Source organism: Python bivittatus, unplaced genomic scaffold, assembly GCF_059951505.1.
Source record: "Python bivittatus isolate LINGU-HERP-01145 unplaced genomic scaffold, Pbiv_v1 ctg000260_np1212, whole genome shotgun sequence".
NCBI classification, from domain to species: Eukaryota; Metazoa; Chordata; class Lepidosauria; order Squamata; family Pythonidae; genus Python; species Python bivittatus.
This window is the reverse complement of record NW_028277055.1, coordinates 2,135,934-2,156,367: the sequence shown is the minus strand read 5'-3', so window position 1 is coordinate 2,156,367 and position 20,434 is coordinate 2,135,934. Positions and strand designations below refer to the sequence as shown.

At 45.9% G+C, this 20,434-nt stretch overlaps 1 protein-coding gene across 2 annotated transcripts in view; it reads right to left on the bottom strand.

Moving 5' to 3' along the window:
• Positions 1-16,022, bottom strand: part of MFSD2A (MFSD2 lysolipid transporter A, lysophospholipid) — a 35,299-nt gene extending 19,277 nt beyond the window's left edge. Inside the window, exons 1-5 of one of the 2 annotated variants that reach the window (XM_088140284.1) lie at positions 15,542-16,022; positions 12,592-12,717; positions 10,496-10,620; positions 1,170-1,293; positions 314-392 (exon numbers count right to left, since the gene is read on the bottom strand). In XM_088140284.1, the coding sequence (XP_087996410.1) occupies positions 314-392; positions 1,170-1,293; positions 10,496-10,620; positions 12,592-12,717; positions 15,542-15,631 (544 nt within the window). In that variant the 5' untranslated portion in view covers positions 15,632-16,022. Of the gene's footprint in view, positions 1-313; positions 393-1,169; positions 1,294-10,495; positions 10,621-12,591; positions 12,718-15,047; positions 15,500-15,541 lie in introns of those variants that run through there. The other variant, XM_088140285.1, reaches the window with a different exon arrangement.
• Between the last annotated feature and the right edge of the window lie 4,412 nt (positions 16,023-20,434).

The window sequence follows — 20,434 nt, the reverse complement described above, 5'->3', positions numbered from 1 at the left end:
CACTTGAAGATGTGTGGACTTCAACTCCCAGAATTCCCCAGCCAGCATGGCTGGCTGGGGAATTCTGGGAGTTGAAGTCCACACATCTTCAAGTGGCCAAGGATGAGAAACGCTGGACCAGAGTCTAGGCACAAGCTCCCAAGCCTACATATGTATCAGGAAGGGATATTACACACACACACACACACACACACACACAAATTGTGGTGTTTCACAGTCCAATGATCAGATGGGGAAGAGTCAGCTTCCAAAGTTAGAAGGGTGGAAGCCTTTTGGATAAATTTTTCATAAGCGGAGATGGTAGGTTTCTTACGGTAGGCTGTGGCAGAATCCCTTTCACTCTGTTCTCTGCTGATGAACATGGTGAGGGCGGAATAAGGAACATGGAAGCACTGCAAAGGAGAAAAAAAGGAGACACTGAGCATGCACATACGAATTCAGCTTTTAACTGCAACATATTAAAAGATGTGGCATAATATGCTGGTCTACAACCATAATAAAATTTGATTTGATGTGGCCTATGCAAAGTGCCTACTATGTTTGGAAGAAATAATTTGGGGATGGGGGAGAAACCAGCCGGACAAGCTTTGGGACCTTATGAGGACCGAGCCCAACAGGACAAACTTAATTCTAAAAATATGTCGGGAGACTTCAGAGCATATTCAGCGTGCAAAATCCAGTTCAGATTTAAACAAGCTGCATTGACTGAATTGATTGGGATCCCTCTACGGCAAAAATGCTCCCCCCCCCGCACAATTTCAAGGATTAGAAAAGATTCCCAAGATTGGAAAAATTAAGCCAAGAGATTCTGTGCAATAGGACAAGAATGGGACGTGCCTGCAATAGAACCACGAAGACTGGAATCTTATTTTAGAAACAGGTTATCAGAGATATATGTTCTATAGCAGAATATGTACAGCACAGTCAATTCAAGGCTGCTTATCGTTGCCAGAATGTCCATTTCTTGATTATTTCAGCTCTCCCCCACCATCTTGACAATCTTAAATCGAGCATTTGGCCTACACGCTGGTTTTAAGATGGCCAGCGAAGGTGCCGTATGGAGCAGAAGATCAAAGCCAACAAGGGCAGGGCGAGGGAAGGAAGGGAACGTGGCAAGAGGCGGGCACCAAAATCCAAGTCCTAGCTGTATCCCAAATGGACAGACTCACCGTCACAAGGGTCTGAAAAGTGCAGTAGAAGAAAAGGTACCACATCACTTGCCCTCGAGAGATGTCAGGCACAAACCATATCAGGAAGTAGGAGATCACAGCAAAGGGAGTGGAAAAGACAATCCTGTTGGGGGTTCAAGCAAAAGGAAAGGGTTAATATTTTTGGAGGAAAGACAAAAAAGGGGTAGAGTTGATAGGTCACACCATTCTGACATGTGCTAAGTTGGCTTAAGGTCCCAGGTAGACTGATGATCTCTGCAAAATCTCAACCAATTCAGGGTAAAGCCCTCTCAGTTCTGCTCTGATCCCCTTGGCTGCATCCCTAGCTGGTTAACCCCAGCTGGAGACCCAGACTTAACAGTATTTATGGAGCGTTTCAATGAGAATGAGCACCAGATTTAAGAAAAACCACTAACACAGCAAACTCTCGTATTTCCACCCAATGCCAATTTTCTGGCCAGGTTCTCACAACAGCTGAGTCCCCACAAACTGCAGAACCCCAAATCAGCCAACCCTATCTGGCCTAATCCAGGAAGTAGGTGAACCCAGCCTTTTTCTCTCTCATGTACACACTCAGCGTTCACTGATGGTACTAAGCCATTAAGCTGTTTGCTTCTTTCTGGCTTCATGCAGGAATAAACGAGAGGATGGTCTATGAACTTTGGTACCCCTAGAAGTTGGGCTTTCTTTCTTTTTTTTTTTCCATTGCAAAATGACTGTCTTAAGACTTCTAAGGGCCTCAGACATCCATTGTACCCTTAAAGCTCCTTGCCTGCCCAAGACAAATCCTGCCCCCCTTTTGAGTGAAGCTCTCAACATGGGTCACAAGACCTGGGATGATATCAAGCTGCTGGAAGGCATGAAATTCCTGGCTTACTGCCCTGCAGGATTCCAGCCATTGTTCTAAATCACAAACAGCAGCTTAGCCCAGTGATGGCAAACCTTTTGGGCTCCGCGTGTCAAAAATTTGGAAAATGCTTAATATGACTCTGCTGGCATGTCACACACACCCCCAAACAAAAACACAATTATTTACATATTCATTTATTTAAAAAAATCCAATCCAATCATATGTGGTGCTATGTATTATATAAAGAAACGTCAAACAATTATAAAAATGAAATACGAGTAAAACAAACTCAGTTTCTTTGGTAACTCAGGGAGAATAGTTGCGGTCGGGTGTTGGTGAACGCGGGCGTGTCACCCAAAATGTTGTGTTGCCTTTGACACATGTGTCAGAGGTTCACCATCACTGGCTTAGCCACCCTCCAACCAAGCCACTGTAGCTTGTTCAATGAACCCGTACAAGATAAATGTGTCCTCCTGGTTAGATTCCTTCCCAAGCCATACAGTATCTGTTGTTCTGCAGATGTTATGGCCTTCAGCTCCTCCCAGTCCCAGCTAGCATGGTCAACGGAAAAGGACTGTAGGAGAGACATTCCAAAGCATCTGGAGGATGTCAAGATGCACCTACTGTTAATTGCAACAGTAAATTTACATCTCTCCTAAATAGAGTTGGGAAGGCATGATCTTCCAGCCTCCAACATGAAATAAAAGGAGTAAGATTGGTCTTTTTATCTCTAAATTAAATCCTATTGCTGGGATCTAGGCAGGAAATGCAGCTAAGCATGATTCTCTCTAGTCAACAGCTGTAATGCTCTTACAAATTTCTAAGGGTTCTAAGGTTTAAAGGTGACCTTGAGCCCTATAAGTTAACACAGTGTTTCTCAACCTCAGCAACCTTTAATTCATTATATTCCAAGATTTGAAGGTAGAACTCAAGATCAAAGCTAATGTAAGATGGCTAATTGAAAAAGCAAGAAAATAGATTTCCCTTTGCTTCATTGACCACAGCAAGGTCTTTGATTGTGTACATCAGTGTTTCTCAACCTTGGCAACTTTAAGATGTATGGACTTCAACTCCCAGAATTCTCCAGCGAGCAATTTTGGGAGTTGAAGTCTACACATCTTAAAGTTGCTGAGGTTGAAAAACACTGAGTTAACATATCCTAGGACCTACATAGCTGGTTGTGGGTGGGACAGGGGAAACTAGTTGGCTAGGTTGGTGGGGCAAATTTCCAGAAAGCATCAAAAGGAGAGCAATGTTTTGCAAAGATTTTGTGCCTAAGGAAAAACCCTCCAGAAGAGCAACAGGACTAGAGGCATTTAAACAGCCCTTGCAAGTGACAGCAAAAGTTGGTCTCCTCAAGACTGGGAGGAAGATCAGCAAGAGCAAGTTTGCATGCCTGACATGTAAAATGAGAGCAGGGAAAAGAGGAACCAAGTCTTCCATTCAAGTGAGGTAGAAGGACTGAATATGTTTAGCGGGCTTCACTTCCCTGCAAGACTGCACGTTCAGATAAGAGTACCCAGAAGGTGAAATTTCTGCAGCAAAACCAACCAAGAGTTTTGGGACATTTTCATAAAATAAATAAATAAATAAACGAATGAATGAATGAATGACCATGTAAGTTTTGGTAGATCACAGTCCGCTTCTTCAGACGCACACGACTTGCCTGCTGGTAAGTCTGACAATTACAGTACTAATTAAGTGAAATCTGCAGAAGTGCTGGCTTTATTTTGGGAACTGAAAAGACTGTTACCCTCCTAGATTTTCTAGCTCATTAGTCATTTGGAGGCTGGGAAAGATTCTGCTAAATGCTCACTGGCAAAATTAAAATAATTCTTCAGAAAGGAGAATGTAAAGGACAGGCTGCCTCTCAATGAGCTCCTTAATCTTTTATGATTCAATCTTCAAATGAGAAGTGTTCTCATCCTCCAGAAGGTTGCTTATTTCTTGAGGTTTCTTTGCAGCGAGGGCATGTTATTGGGGGAAGTTGATATTGGCAGAGCAGCACATGGAGATGACAAGAAGGGGATGAGAAATAAAGAACATTAATTTATAATGTCTTTTTTTAGCCAGGTGGGAGAAGGGAGCAAATTTTAACCATCAGCCAGAGACACGCATAGCTTAAATTCTCTAAGCATTGTTACCATGAGAAGTTACCACATGGGAGGAAGCAGAACCATTTTAGCTTAAGATACTATTGTCTGATCAGGACAATGGTCAGACAATAGTCCGTCTTTCAATGAATGAATGAATGAAGGAAGGAAGGAAGGAAGGAAGGAAGGAAGAAAGAAAGAAAGAAAGAAAGAAAGAAAGAAAGAAAGAAAGAAAGAAAGAAAGAAAGAAAGAAAGAAAGAAAGAAAAGCAAGGGAAGCTGTTAATGTTTTCAAATAGGTTTCTGACATTTCTGCATTGAGGGCATATGCCTCAGAGATAATTTTATGTCCCACCAAAACAGATGTCTTTTTCTCATTTCTTTTGCATCCTGTACAAAAGAGGTAAGGCTGAAACCAGGAAATGAAAGAGAAAGATCCTGGACATGGGAATTTTCCTCCCGGCTCATTCTTTGCAGTGGTGTGGAACGCAATAGTGACGTGTCCCAAAAGGTGACGGTCCTTTCTTCCTGCTGCTTCTGATATGCGCAGGGGTTGCTAGTTACTCAGTATTTCCATGGTCTTCTCAGCTCACTTATCTTTACGAACTGTTTCTCGGTCTGAAAGGAAACTGACGTGGCCAGTGGCAACCGAAAATCTGGTTCGCTCATGGGAAGGAGGGGGAAACACCCTTTTGGGAACCCCTCCAGCCAGAGATGCTCTTGGCAAGAGCAGGAGCAGAACAGCTCAAGAGCGAGCTGCAGACCAGCCCAGCTGGTCTCACATCCCACTCACCCCACAAGGGTGTCTGAGCTGTTTGACTCAGAGTAACCTCCAACCCTCTGACGGGAAGAAGGGAGGAAGCCAGATGGAATGTGAGCAAGCGCGCACATCCTGCCTCCTCATTGGCTGAGTGGGGATGGTGTGTTCCACACACCCGTCTCCTCTGCCGTGCCACACTTCTCTCTCCACCCTCCCCATTGCATAACTTTGCCAGCTTTAACTGTTTCTCTTCCTGGGGAAAGGAAGGACGCCTGCTGTTTGCTCAGCTGCAAAGGAGAATCAAAGTCAAGAGGGAACTCAAGCTGGCCATTGGTCTAAGTCAGGGTTTCTCAACTGTGGCCACTTGAAGACGGGCGGACTTCAACTCCCAGAATTCCCCAGCCAGCATACGCCAGTCCACCCGTCTTCAAGTGGCCACGGTTGAGAAACCCTGGTCTAAGTGCAATGCAAACATGTTGAAGGAAAAGCTGAGAAGCCACCCTGTCTCTGCTGCTGGTGCATTAATCCTCTTCTTGTTGCCACAATGAGCATTTATTGCCACCGAAGCTTTGGGCGAAGCCAAGCCACTTCTGTTAAATCCATGGAAAAAAGCTGGAGAAAAAGTTGTGGGTGGGGAAGGCCAGAGCAAAGGTAAAGAGCTAGCAAATTATCTTTTTTCAATGGGCACCTAGGACAAACTACAGGGACGCAAAAACGACAACACGTGCTTCACAATTTCACAAAGCAAGTTCCAGCTTCCGTACTTGTGTTCTGAGGTGAGGTACAAGGATGCAAGTCACAGGGTTTGTAGAGAGAAGTCGCAGCACACGTTGGGTCAATTTCCCCCGAAAGATGCCTGTTCCTTCCTTCCCCTTTCACGCCCAGCCCAACAATTGGCCTTTTCTCCTACATCTGATGAAGTAGACTATAATGCATGAAAGCTCAGGGAATAATAGAAGAGCTGAAAATGCTGGCTAGCATAACAACAGCTTGGAAACTTTTCATCCTAAAGTCTCCCATCTAGCAACTGTTGGGAGAAGATCAACACAGCTGCCAGTGATCCACCGGCTAGATTTACTTCTTGCCTTTCCTTCAGGAGCTCAAGGCAATGTCCACAACAGTGCAACCTCCAGTTTCAACTTCCCACAACAAGAAAGGCCAGACCAGCAACCAGATTCATACAACATGCTGAATGGGGTTACTCAACTAGCCCATTTTCTGGGTTTGCATCACACATAATATCTTGAGCTCTACACTAACTCAATGGCCTGAGCACTCAACTAGGCACATATCCACCCACAAAACCTTAACCAAGTTAGCCGGTTGTGCAAATGTCACCCCTGAGTTTCCACAGGCTGGATGTCTACCCCATCCTAGTCTGACCAAGTAGCAAGCTGCATTGGCTTTCTCGTAACTGTTGCAGAATCCTTGCACCCTACAAAAGAGTGTGAAATATACGGATCGCATGCCCCCGCTTGCCTGCCCACTCTGAGCCTCTCGCTCCTGGTGATCTCTTACATGGAGTGAGCGAGTATCTCAGACAGAACATGCACAAGGGAGGGGCAGACCAACTTTCAAGAATGTCCATCTGAAGCCGCTGCAAAACTTCACACGGCTTGACTGCAGAAAGAGGAGGAGAAAAACCGAGCTGGGGGGCATTCAAAAGCTATAGGGTGCAGCGTGCATCATCAGGCAGGGAGGAGGCCCCACAGAGCACGTCCTACATGGGGATCTACTTCGGAATCAACGTGCACCAGGGTGTACTGCAGAGCTATGGACGGACATAATCAGAGGCATGAGGACACGACCTCCTGAATCTTCTTGCATCAGGGGACGCTAAATTTAGCTGCTGATAAGGGGGCTGTTTCAATCCTTCCAGAGAAAGCAACTCTGCTAGCAACTGCCCTAGGCAAACTCCAAGAGGGCAAACAATTGTGCAGGAAGGCACTTCAACACAACACAGCACATCACACACACACCCCTGCGTTCCTCAAGCACAGGGCTTCCAACAATTTCAGCTCAGCAAAACCTCCAAAGACGCAATCAAACAGACATTTGATTGCAATGAATTATATTCTTGCTTGCTACTGTAGTGGTCTCTCCCACATCTCTGGGGCCTTCAGTACAGTTCCCATCAATCCCAGCCAGCATGCCCAGTGATTTGCGGGGTAAATGTGAAGGCTGCTGCCAACTAAGATACCTGGAAGGCACTGGGCAAAGCAGACTTAAGAGATTCTCTGTCTGGATCCGTACCACATGCAAGCTAAGCTAGGCTAAAATAGGGTCAAGGTATTTGTGATTTAGCAACCCAACCATTATCTTGGTAGATTATGTGAACTTGACCAGTGTTTCTCAACCTTGTCAACTTTAAGATGTGTGGACTTCAACTCCCAGACTTCCCCAGCCAGCCATGCTGGCTGGGGAATTCTGGGACTTGAAGTCCACTCATCTTAAAGTTGACAAGGTTGAGAAACACTGAACTAGACCATCATGGTAAAACATAATACATTTTTGTTAGGGGAGGAGGGTTGCATATTATGGGAACCTAGAGACTGTGTTTGATTCACGTGGGCTTACCGTGATTGTCTGAACCCAGAGTCCGGAAAAACATTTGCAAGAATATCTTTCAAAAGATTCTCTAAAGCTTGGTTGAATGAAGTCCTTTATTCCTGTACTATTCCTCTTTGCTCTTATAATCTTTTCCTTTTAAGAGCGAATCTATGCCTGGAGGGCATACATGACTCTACCCAGAGGACTGAATAATTCCAGCCAGTTATTAAAAATTCCTGATTCATTGGCCTAACGGTGGAAACCTCATGCTTCTGAAACCAATCCAGTTCGCAGCCCTGAAAATATCTGACCACTTGACTGATAACTAAATCCACATGCTGAATGGGCAAGTCCTCCAATGGCCAATTGTTCTGAACTATCAGTTTTAATTACATAGAAGTGAATTAAATCAACTCAAATGTTGACTGCCTTGGCCTCAAGCAACAATTTTTTTTGGATGCAGCCCTAGAGTATGACTAACGTTCAAATGTAACCTAGAAAACACAGTACACTCCTATTTTATAATATCTTGCTGAGGTTTTCATGCTCATATTTCTCTGCCTTTGATTTCTAATCTTTACACCTTTTACAGACATTTCAGGGTAGACATCAGAACAAACTTCCTGACTTGGAGGAGCTGTCAGTGGAAGGCTGTCCATGAAGTAGAGCAGTGTTTCTCAACCTTGGGAACTTTAAGATGGGTGAACTTCAGCTCCCAGAATTCCACGGCCAGCATGCTGGCTGTGGAATTCTGGGAGTTGAAGTCCACCCATCTTAAAGTTCCCAAGGTTGAGAAACACTGAAGTAGAGAATTCTCTTTCCCTAGAGGGGTTCAAACAAGGGCTGAATCAACTCTCAGAGATGGTCTAGTGCCATGTTTCTCCACCTTAGCAACTTTAAGATGAGTGGACTTCAACTCCCAGAATTCCACAGCCAGCCATCCTGCACTGGGAGTTAGGGGATAGGGAAGAGGAAGAGGACCAATGGATTCAGTGGAGCAACTGGATTTTTCAAGGAATCTTCCTTGATATATAAACCAGTTCCCATCCAGTCCATCACAAAGGCATTGCAATGGAAAGTGAGAATGACTTTAGAAGATGGTGGGGGGAGAGATGCTGCCTAGGGAACGATCTGATAAAAGGGGGAAGAGCCCCCAACTGAGTAATGGACAGAGAAACAGACTGAGAAAGGAACCGCCCTAACTGATCAGGCTGTAAAAAGAGATGTTGGGAGAGTTGTACATCAATAAAGTAGAATTAGCTCATCTGGTTGTGTTTCCTGTTGGATTTACCTGGGAAGGCTGGCATCAATCTAGCAAGTCTCAAAGTACAACTCTCTCACTGCACCTATTTCCCACCTGATCATGTGAGGGGGGGGGTCCTTTCTAAGTTTCTTTCTCTGTCTGTTACTCAATTGGGGGCTCCTCCCCCTTTTATCAGATCATTCCCTAGGCAGCATTTCTTCTCCTCCCCTGCCACCATCTTCCAAGGCCATTCTCACATTCTATTACAGGCATTTAACTAATAAAACCACAAAGCCTAGGCAGATCTACAATCCACAGTTCTCTGCCCCAATGTCTTCCAGGGAGCCAGGTCTATGCTGCCCAGATTTGCTGTTGGCCACATCGGCTGGGAGTTTGGGAAGGTAGCCATAGCACATTCCCAGGGTGTTGGGTTAGGGAAGAATTTTCCTGTCACTCCTAGGCAAACACAATCTGGTGCCCTGCAGTTGCTGTACACCCATCAGCACTAATATCATCAACAATGATGGACCACAAGATCTGGAACAATTCCTACAAGTCTTCTGCCCATGCCTGCTATAAATTAAGAGAACAGGTGTTCTCCAAGCCACCTGGGGCATGCTATCTCTAAAATGCTCACCAACTGCTGAAATGGGGGAAGGGAGAATGGAATATCCAGAAAGAAAGCTCAGCTTCAGTAAGCATGTTACCCATTGCAGGGTTTTATACCTACACTTGCAAAACCCTTCAAGGATCAGCCAGGCTGTGCTGGGCTCCCCCCTACCCCAAGTGCAAGTTGACTTCTCCCTTGTGGCCCATGAAACCGGCAAGAGTTGCTTTGCACACTCACATCATGCAAAGTGTCTCAATTTCATCAAGTCACTTTCATCCTATAGCTCTACAAGGACCCAGAAATATTACCCAGGGTGGGGAAAGAGCAAAACTGATCCACAATCCTGCAGTCACAAAGGCAGGGGACATAATGAGTTGCCAATATTACTGGTACTCTTCAAAGGCACCCCTTGATTTTTTCCCACTTGACTATGGTAGACACCAACCAACTTCCTCCACTGTTAGTAGCTTCTCCTACAACCCCAATGGAGAGAGAGACCTGCAGCTATCCCAGCTCTCCAGCTCATCCACCTGTAGTCACTGAGGATCAAAACCTTCCTGATGTTTTTGATGCTCTCCAAACAAGAACTGCAAATAACAGGGTTACAATACTATCTATAGCAGTGTTTCTCAACCCTGGCAACTTGAAGAATTCTGGGAATTGAAGTCCATGCATCTTTAAGCTGCCAAAGTTGAGAAACACTGGTCTATAAGTTCAATCCCTGGCATTTTTTGCTAAGCCAGATAAAGACTCATTTGAAATGAGCTTGACTTCCAGTGTCTACAGGAGCATTTCCTTCTAGTTTTCCAGTCTGAAGACTACCCTGGGTATTTGAAAAAATATGCCATAAAGTAATGGCAAACCGCTTCTCTTCTGTCACCAAGAATACTATACAGATGTGCTCCTGCTCAGGTGTGCTCAGCAGTAATTGAGCTTGCTTAAGTTTTATCACAGGAAGTGGCAGAATCCAGCCAACCTTAACTGATCTTCAGAAAGCTAAGCAAGATTGGACCTGGCTAATTCTTGCATGGAAAGACACCAAGAAACATCAGGGCATTGGATAAAAAATAACTTTTCAAAACATCTCAGAAGAAGGTGATGACAACCCACGCCTGTTTTGTGTCAAGAAAACTCCACAGATGTCACCATATAGCATGAGACTTTGCTTGAAAATGGCTTTATCTTCCCCCCATCCACAAGACTGCATCCTTGCATGCTTACCAGGGCATCAGGCGTCCAAAGCAAGTCCAGGAGCTTTTACTGATGAAGAAACCCACCAGAGGATCAGTTACGGCATCCCAAGCACGGCCCACGAAAAGGATGATGGATGCATAGAAGGGGTCCATCTGTTAAACAGAAGAAGGGAAGAACCTCCATTCAACCTGAGTGTGAGAGCTCATTCTCTCATTGTAAGTAATAAATAAAATAAAAGCAAGTCTGTATATTGCAGAAACAAAGGACAAGTAGAAACAAGTCAACCAATTGGCAAGAGGAGCTCAAGAAATCCATGAGCTAGGGCAAGGTGGAAAACTCAACGTTTGAACCAAATCCTTATGAACTTCAGCCAATTTCTTGAGCAGCTGCAGTTGCTGAAATTCTCTTGGTAACAGCTTTCTATCTTTTCCAATAAATATGACTTACTCTGTAGTTCTGGTATTTTCTCCTGAGCTTCTCTTAATGGTTCAAGTCCTGCTTCTAGCTGAAGCTTGACATTGAGAAGCTGAAGCCTGAAGATACGTTATCAGATGGTGAAGTCATATTGATTGCATTTTCAGGTCTGCCACCCCCAAGTTTTGAGACTTCACGTATGCTGAATTCTTCAGCCAAAGCTATGAGCTTCTACATGCTACGCAGGCTTCCAGGGATGACGGGGCCAAAAACAGATGGAACCACATGTCAACGAAGTTCACCAATTGTATATAACATTAGCTGGTTGGCTAGGCTCTGGGTGATTGATGAACCAAGCCAATGTGGCTTATTCAACAAACTACAGTTAAAGCAAGCCAGGACTTTGTGGGATGGGTGAACTCAGTCAATGAATTACCAAGCAATAGCAAAAGTGCTGCCCTTCCCATCAGGAGTTATTTACTGAAAGTGAAATGCCATCGAGAACATATAATCAAGGGCCAGCAATGCACCATGAGAAAACAAGGTGTCCTTAAATTGAGAACACTTGTCAGGAGCATGTAAAATTGACTCAACAATGCATTCAACAGTGTGGTTGTATACTAGACTAGAAGTGGGGTGAGGCACTGGATTTCCGCCCTGGTTCAGTTCACATTAGGTCAATGAGGGGGAAGCATGAAGTTCCAGCAAGGCAGAAAAGCAAGAGACAGCCCTGCAATTGGCAGCATTTTTTTTTAAATCCCTCCCTCCCAGCAGGAGAGATTTGATGCTGCAGCTTTCCCCAAGCTGGTGCCCTCTGGATGAATGGGGGAGCGCCTTTGCTATTGCCTGCTAACTCCTGGAACTCCCAGACAGCATCAGTAATCGCTGTGCTGCTAGGAATTTTGGGAATTGTAATCCTACCACATCTGGAAGATGCTGGATGGGAGAAAGCTGCACTGTGCAAACTTATAGGAGAATTCTGGCCCAGGTAATTCTACCTCCTGCTTACTTTCTTGGCTGAGTAGGTTTTGAAGGCTACACTATTTATGACTTGCTGGATTATAAAACACTAATCCAACATTGGCATTGGCTCAGGGCATTTCACAATGCCCTCCATCCACAGATCCTGTGAGAAGTGCCTATGGGGAGGAGTGTCAACAACATCAGATTGGAAGGCTGGATCAGGCGACTGAAACCATGTCCATTTTGCACGGTATATGATGCTTGCAACACATCTTAAAAAGGGGCAGAACTTCAATTGTCTAGTCACATCCACCACTTTGACATGATTGACATACACAGCCCTGCGGAAGCCCTTGGATCAGTAGGGGGTGGCGTGAAGGAGGGCTGCCCATAAGGTGGGGACTAAGGACACAGCACTGAGACTAGATCTGAAAGAGCAACGAGAAGGTCCCTCCATACAGAAAGTTAGCATGTCAAGCAGCAGGCAAGGCAAGGGGCCTCCTTGAAAAGCTAGGGTTCTACATAGAGTGGGGCATGTAGGAAATTTTGCATGGAAATGCATTCCATCAAAGCTTTTGGGAAACACTAAGACAAAGAAAACAGCCCTTAAAGAACATCTATATTGGGTGCAAATCTGAGGAAGTAGCTCAGCCTGGAGTTGAATCCAACACAAGTCCCAAATAGGTCTTTGATTTGACCACCACCACCCTACCCCAAAGAGAGTACCCGAGCCAGTTAAGACTTACCTGCACCACATCCAGTAAGTAAATCTGGAGAAAGAATCCCAAAGCACAACCGGTGATCTGATAGGGTGCCCCACCAATGGCATAACACACTTTGCTGCATATCGATAGCTTTGCTTTGCTTTCTTTCTGGAAAAGAGGAGGCAAGGGAATTAGCCCACTTTGACTGGAAGCAATGGTCAAAGCTCCATACTGAAGGTCAAACAGCACTTGGGCTGAGTTCACACAGGGCAGAAAGACTCCTTGGAATACTCTATACTGGTGTTTCTCAACCTTGGCAACTTGAAGATGTCTGGACTTCAATTCTAAGACTTGAAGTCTACCCAATTTAAAGCTGCCAAGGTTGAGAAACCCTGTTCTATAATCTATGAACTGAATCCATCGCTAAATTCACCCAACACAGTAATCTGTTTATGGAATTAACTTATTTTCTGGGTTCACACAATACATGGAACAAGAAATTTACCAAGTGGTTTGGTTTGTACTTGGTTTTAGAAAGGGAACATTTTTGTATAACCTTCTAGAAACTTTAGCAACATCTGCAGGTATCTGCCCAAGGTATTTATCACCCTCTACTTTCTAGCAACCCTTTGCTTTGTTCACGCTTTGTAAATATTCCAGCTCAAATGGGCAATAAATCTCACCAAGGATAGATAATAGAAGCTGACCCAGAAGAAGTGTTGCACTGCGCTCCTTCGTGCTTTCAATCCCAATCGGGGTGGAAATCCAGTTTAACACTTTCCCCCACTGCCAGCAGATATAACACTATGTCACCCTCCCTATTCATCCAAACAAAGTCTGGACGCTCTATCAATAATTATTACAGTTGAAAAAGTTGAGATGTTGCATTAAATTATACAGCTCTCAGGTCCTCCCACCCTGTTCAAATTAATCACAGAAGTTAAAGCTGACTTTTGCACACCGCTGGATTTTTACCAGAGCTGACTTTGTGTGTTGGGTGAACACAGAAAAATGTGAGTCATCTCCAAAAAGTTTTGGTACTCACACACCCAATTTTGGCAAAGGCAAGTGGTGTAAACTCAGAAGGATCATCATAAGCATACTGTCTGAAATCACTAAAGAGTTTTCATTAGAGAAAATCTTAAAGTCCATTTACAGCACTCCATCCATGCTATTATGGATTGTTTTGATAGAGTTTGCACCTCCTGGTTTAACTAGGTTTCCTCTCCGGAAACACTGTTCATCTCTGTTTTTAGTACTGAACAGGCATGTTACAACTTGGAGAATGCTGAAATCTTCCAGCTAGACCCAGATGCAAAGCCCATGTTCACACACCATTCTTAACCAGAGGTGGACAACTTGATGTTCTCCAGGTATTTTGGATACAGTTGCTACAACCCCTTGCCACTGGTCATGCTGGCTAAGGCTGAATAGGAACTGAAATTCAAACATGGGGAAGGGGCCTCGATGCCTAGGCCAGTGCTATGCCATGAACCCTGGTTCAGTGGCTACTCCCAAATCAAACAAAATACAGTGGCCAGGTTTGCAAACCTAGACTAAAGTGCAGTTGGATGTTCAGTGATCCTGTGAATCCAGCTATTGTTTAGCCTTTTGTGCAAAACAGGCCATCCACTCAGGCCATAATGTGGCCATCATAAAACCATCTGACAGAGCTGAGCAAACATCCCTCTGGTGCTCCAGTTTACAGATTAGGAACACCAAGTCTGTTAGAGAAGCCATAGGCTGAGTCTTCCCTTCAATTAAAGGTGCAGAGTTCAACCCTTGTTTGTGAACTGGCCATCCTGGCCAGAAGTGGAAACTGAATAAAGACGCTGCGAACGATCTTCAGCGTTGACCCCATTCATTCTTTCTAGAGCCCTAAGTCCCAGGCTCGCATTCCCACCCAGCCGAGAGTTCCCACCTGACGCTAGGAAAAAATCGGCGGATTCCAGCAATCCACCAGCCCATGATAACGTGGGAAGCCAGGGTTCAAAAATCCGCGAAGGAACAGGCTTGCATTAAAAACCACTACACAAACGCCTTTCTGAAACGGCCGGGGCGTTGCGCAGTTGTGTCTTAAAGAGGCGCGCACGCACACACGCCGGAGCCTTGAAAAAATGCTTCAAGGTGAAAGTCTGTCCTCTGATTCCGCCCCCCCCTCCATTAAATGGGAAAAAAAGGAAAAAGGAAGAGGAAACAAACCCACGGCAGGGATCTCGTTGGCTGCAAGGCGCAAAAGAGCGTTTTTTTCATTTATTTCAAAGAGGAAGTCACGCTAAATAAAGGGGGACGTGTCTACTTGCCATTTATGAATGAACTTGAACCGCGCGAGGCTCACGGCTGGTTCGCAGAACAGCGAGGTGCTCTCTTAAGAGGCGAGGCGAGGCGGGCGGCTTCCCCGGGGTGTCACTCAACCCCCCTCCCCAGTCCCCTTTGCTACCCGCGCCATCCCCTTGCCTCCCCAAACCCGTTCACACGTCCCCCCCGGAACGACTAACCTTGACAAAACGCAAGGGGCTAGCCAGCGTCCGCAGCAGAGCCATGGTGGATCACCCGGGCCCTCTCCAATTTGAAGACTCCGAGCCTTATAGGGAAGGATTGCCCGCCCACCCCGCCCCGATCCGGAGGGGATCCGGATGGGCCACCGCATTTCTCCCCCAGGACCCGCTTGTGTGTGTGTGGGGAGGCTGTGCTTGGGAGGAGGGGGGGGGCGAGCAGCATGCACACCCGCGTCCTGGCAGCTCCATTTCCCCGAGAGACGGGCGCTCGGCATCCCCCGGACCCCTGTCCGGCGACTGACCGCCTGGGCTGCACGTGGACCGCCAAGCTGTTTTTAGCCGTGCTTCCTCGGGAGTAAACCTCCCTGGCTCCCCAGCCGCAGCAGCTTCGCGCGCGATTTCCAGCCCCTTCACGCCTTAGTAACTCTTCCCCCCGCCCCCCCCCCGTCTCTTTCGCCGTTGCCCTCCCGCGCTGGGGTTGACTTTCGTGCTACCTTGGAATGGATCAGCTCCTCTTGTTTTAAGATGCTCGGTTGCAAGAGGCCAGCCGCTGAGACGCTTTCAGCTCCTTCTCCTTTGGCCATTGGCAAACCCAGCGGAACGGCTCCAAAAAATCCACTTGATCTCCTTTGCTCGAGAGTTCTTTCCTTTCCTTTCCTTTCCTTTCCTTTCCTTTCCTTTCCTTTCCTTTCCTTTCCTTTCCTTTCCTTTCCTTTCCTTTCCTTTCCTTTCCTTTCCTTTTCTTTTCTTTTCTTTTCCTTTCCTCCTCCTTCCCGCGAATTCACTTGCGGACGTTCCTGCCCCGCTTCCTTCCCGACGCGGGAAAAGACTCCGAGAGCAGCGGCCGGACAGCTCAGGCGCGCGCGAAAGGCGGACGTGCGCGCTCCAAGCGGCGGCGAATGAATGAAGGCGCCCGCTGCTCGGGCGGACGGAGTTTCTTTCGCCTGCCGCCAGCCGCGGCTCCTCCCAGGCTCGGAACGGGGGCGGGCGCGCCTTGCCCAGCCCACCGGCCTCTCCGGAATCCGAGTAGAGGCGCTCAAATGCTATGCCGTAGCAGGGGAGCCAATCCAGAGCCGCGCCTCTGAAAACACCCTCGCCTTTCCCCCTCCGACTCCGACTCCGGGCTGGGCGGCTGGCGATGCTCCCCTCCCCTCCCCTCCCCTCCCCAGGCAGCCCTGCCCGACGAAGCGGGCTGCGCAAAACGACTTCTTCTTTCCGTCTGCACGCGCCGTACGCTCAAACCCAAATAACGCAGCCTGCTCTGAGATACTGTGTTTGCGCTCAAGCAATTAAGATTTTCACCCGAGGCGAATAAACTAACCCAATGTTTCTCAGCCTTGACAACTTGAAGAGGTGTGGACTTCAACTCCCAGCATTCCCCAGCCAGCATGGGCTGGGGTGCATTCGTTCATTCTTAAAGTTGCCAAAGTGGAGAAACGCGTGGACAGAGAGAGCCAGTCGACCGTTGTCTGCTGGTAACCTCATGAAAACTAAGGGGAATAGACAGTTAAAGTGCTGGCAAATCTCTGTTAACAAATATGGAACAAGGTTGTGGCCTAGACTGATATATGTACCTATTCTGACAAGGCAAGACAATGTACAAATGGCCAAACTGCGTTAATCCCTCAAATAAATGACTTTTCCTGAAGATCTCTCAAACAAGAGCCATGCTCTGAAGAAATGTTAGAGAACAGAAATGCCATAGGAGTGGGCCGGTTTTAGACAAGCAAACCGGACCTTCTTTTTGGATAGAGTAACCAGTGTGGAGGGCCAGGGGAAAGCAGGGGACATTGCATACCCTGATTTCAGCAAAGCGTTCAGTATAATGCTCAGTGTAGTGGCCTGTGAGATCCTAGCAAAATGTGGACTGAATTATGCTACCACTAAATTGTTACAGAGCTGGTTGGACAATTGTACTCATCAGCGGCTCTGTGTCAAGCTGGAAGGAAGTGTTCCTTGTAAGAGTCGAGCCTTTTGCCGTTCCAATGTATTTATAACTGACTTGAATGAGGAACTAGAAAATATGCTTATGAGATTTTCAGGGAGCAGAAAAACAGTGAGAGTAGACACCTTGGAGGACAACTGTCAAGATTGCGGAGCATCTTGACAAGCTGGAACATTGGACAGACCCTACCAAGGTGAAATTCAGCAAGGACAATGCAAAGTCCTACATTTGGGTAGGAAAAATCAAATGCATCAGTACAGATGGGGGTGGACCAAATTGGACACCAATCTGTGGAGTAGGGATCTGGCTGTCTTTCCTGGTTCACCAGCTGAACCTAAGCCAACAGGATGATTAACTGACAAAATAGGAATGCAGTCCTTGGCTGTGTTAATAGAAGTATAGTTTCAAGATCAAGAGAGTCACTATCTTCTCTATTCTGCAGTAGTCCAGCCACATCTAGAATTTTGCATCCAGTTCTAGGCACCTCATTTTTGTAAAAACATTGACAAACTGGAGCATATCCAGAGGAAAGCAATCAAAATTATAAGGCACATGGAAGGCAAAACCTTATGAGGAACAGTTGGAGACTCTGATTACGTTTAGTCTGGAGAAGAGAAGACTACCGGGGGGGGGTGTGATCACTGTCTTCAAGTATCTGAAGGGTGTCCTGTAGAAGAGTAGAATTGTTCAGAATCATTCCAGAAGGCAGGACAAGAAATAAGGGGTTTAAATGACAAGGTATGACTGGACTTCAGGAAAAAATAGTTGATGGTAAGAGTGGTGCAATGCTGGAACACTCTGTCTCAGGAGGTGGTGGTGTTTGGATAGAGGCTGGCCGCTGTGGCCCTGGATTCCTACTCTAGGTAAGGAGTTTGATTAGGTGACCTATAAGGTCACCTTTAATTCATTATATTCCAAGATTTGAAGGCAGAATTCAAGATCTGTGATGGAATGGAATTATGAAGGCCAGGCTCAGGGAGATAAACGTTTTCTTAGTTCACCGAAAGAGCATGGGAACTACAAGAGGACGAGGCTGGCAGCTCCCTGAGGAATTCATGGTGTTGTGGCTAGCTGGTTTGGGAGCGGGGGTTTCAGTCTGGGAAGATTCTTGCTAGAGGTTATAGCTAATAAACATAGCTGAACTGATTTTGCATTTTCTCTTGGAGTTCCTTGGGCTAAACCTGACAAGATCAGAGCTAATGTAAGATGACAAGAGCAAGAAAATAGATTTTCCTTTGCTTCATTGACCACAGCAAGGCCTTTGATTGTGTACATCAGTGTTTCTCAACCTTGGCAACTTTAAGACGTGTGGACGTCAACTTCCAGAATTCTCCAGCCAGCATGGCTGGCTGGAGAATTCTGAGAATTGACATCCACACATCTTAAAGTTGCCAAGGTTGAGAAACAACTGGTGTAGATCATGCTAGAATCTGAGATATATTAAGGCAAATGGCAGAACTCCTGATTATTCTTCTGAGGAACCTTCACAACATACAGGACAGAACTGGGAGAAACAGAGCAGTTCAAGATGGGGAAAGGGTAGATAAGAATGGCATGTTGTCTCTAATTTCTTCAGCAAATATAAGAATAAGAAGAGAGGAAGGGATGACAGCTAGTTAGAATCGGAGGACAGAATCCTAGAAATCTGAGATAAGGCAGATGACAGTAGTTTTCTATCTGGAATGCCCCAAAAGTGATTATGAGAGTTAAAATGGAAAGCAAAAAAAATCGGGATTAGTTAAATATAAAGACAATAAAAGTAAAATCAACCAAAGGTAAAGTAAAACCACCAGTAAAAATTTAAAAAAAATAAGTAAAAAAATAAGTAAAAATAAAAAAATCAGTAAAAAAGTAAAATCAGTGAGCTTAAGTTGATGGCGAAGAAGCAAAATAGTAGATAGTTTTATTTTCTTGGGTTGAAGAAAAGATAAAGTGGGAGGGTATGCTGGAGGATAAAGGAGAGATTACATCTAGAGAGGCAGGGAAGGGCAAACTAGACAAGATCGTGAAGGAAATAGATTATTTCTATGACTACAACAATCAGAATAATTAGAGCAATTGTTTTTCCACTGGTAAATTAAGGCTAGAGACTAAGAAAGTGCAAGAAGGAAACAGATACCCTTGAATTATGAATGTGGAGATAGTTACTAAGAGCCCCAGAAATCAGAAATCAGTCCTAGAACAAATAAAGCTTTTATTGGCTTTTCTTTGAGGCAGGGATCAGCAGGGTGCATACTAAGGGCATGTGATGTGAGCGGATGACAGGCTCGAAGGAACAACTGCTTCACAAAATTGAGGGACAGAGAAGGGAGGGCAAGATGGTGGGTGCTTCATGGTGTAGTTGCCCAGGGTCAGTTCTGACACAGTGGCCCATAATTTATTCTACATTCTATGTGGGACTGCCCTTGTGCTTGCTCTGGGAGATGTGCAGAATATAGCAGCCTGGGGCACCTGGCCATGTACGAGTTCCATGATGCCAGTTATCAAGCCAACTTCAGGGCAGGGTTTGCTTGTGATGCACAAGACCCTAAGCAATGTGAGGTCAAGGTCCTTGAGAATTTCCCTTTTGTGGCTGATCAGAGGTCTTGGTGGGTGTGTCAAGAACTGCAGCTTGTCTGGTGTCGCTCACAGACCATCCTTCTCCCTGGGGACATCTAGACTCTGGAATACTCTCTTCAACCAAGTCTTTCCTGGATGAAGGTTGGATGAATGGATTATGTCAGGCTCTTGGCTGCTATGCCAAGTTTAAAGTCATTCCTTGCCCAAGCCATGGATCTCACTGAGTCTCTGCAGCAAGATTTATTTAAGGCAGTGTTTCCCAATCTCTGCAACTTTAAGGGCTGGGGAATTCTGGGAGTTGAAGTGATTTAAGGTGATAAGTGGTCAATGCCCAGGAGTTGTGCCTTCTCTGTGGCAGTGCCTGGCCTCTGGAACAGCATCCCTCTGGAAATGGCATGACCCTGTTAGGTGTTCATAAGGCATTGAAGACTTGGCTGTTCCTCCCAGATGTTCGGGCCAGGAGGTTAGGCAAGCTCTGCTGGTTGGTGTTGTTTTTTTATCCGTTGAGATGATTGTTTTGACCTCAGGCATTGTGGTTTAGATTGTTAAACTGTTGTTTTAATCTTGTATGCTGCCAGAGTCACTGCCAGTTTTATATGCCAATCTTGGCTGTGCAGGTGAAGCTGTCGATGTACTTACCCAGTGTCTTGAGGTTGTTTGGGCCTGGTTGGGGCAGAACAGACTTTGGCTCAATCCTGACAAGACTCAGTGGCAGTAGTTGTTTCTCCTCCTGGGTCAGGGATATTTCCATTATTGGTCTTGGATAGGGTGGCAGCTGTAGCCACGAGGGCCTTTGCACAGATTCATCTGGTGTACCAGTTGTGCCCTTTTCTCAACCAGGAGGCCCTTCAGACAGTTACTCATCCCTTGGTTACCTCGTGTC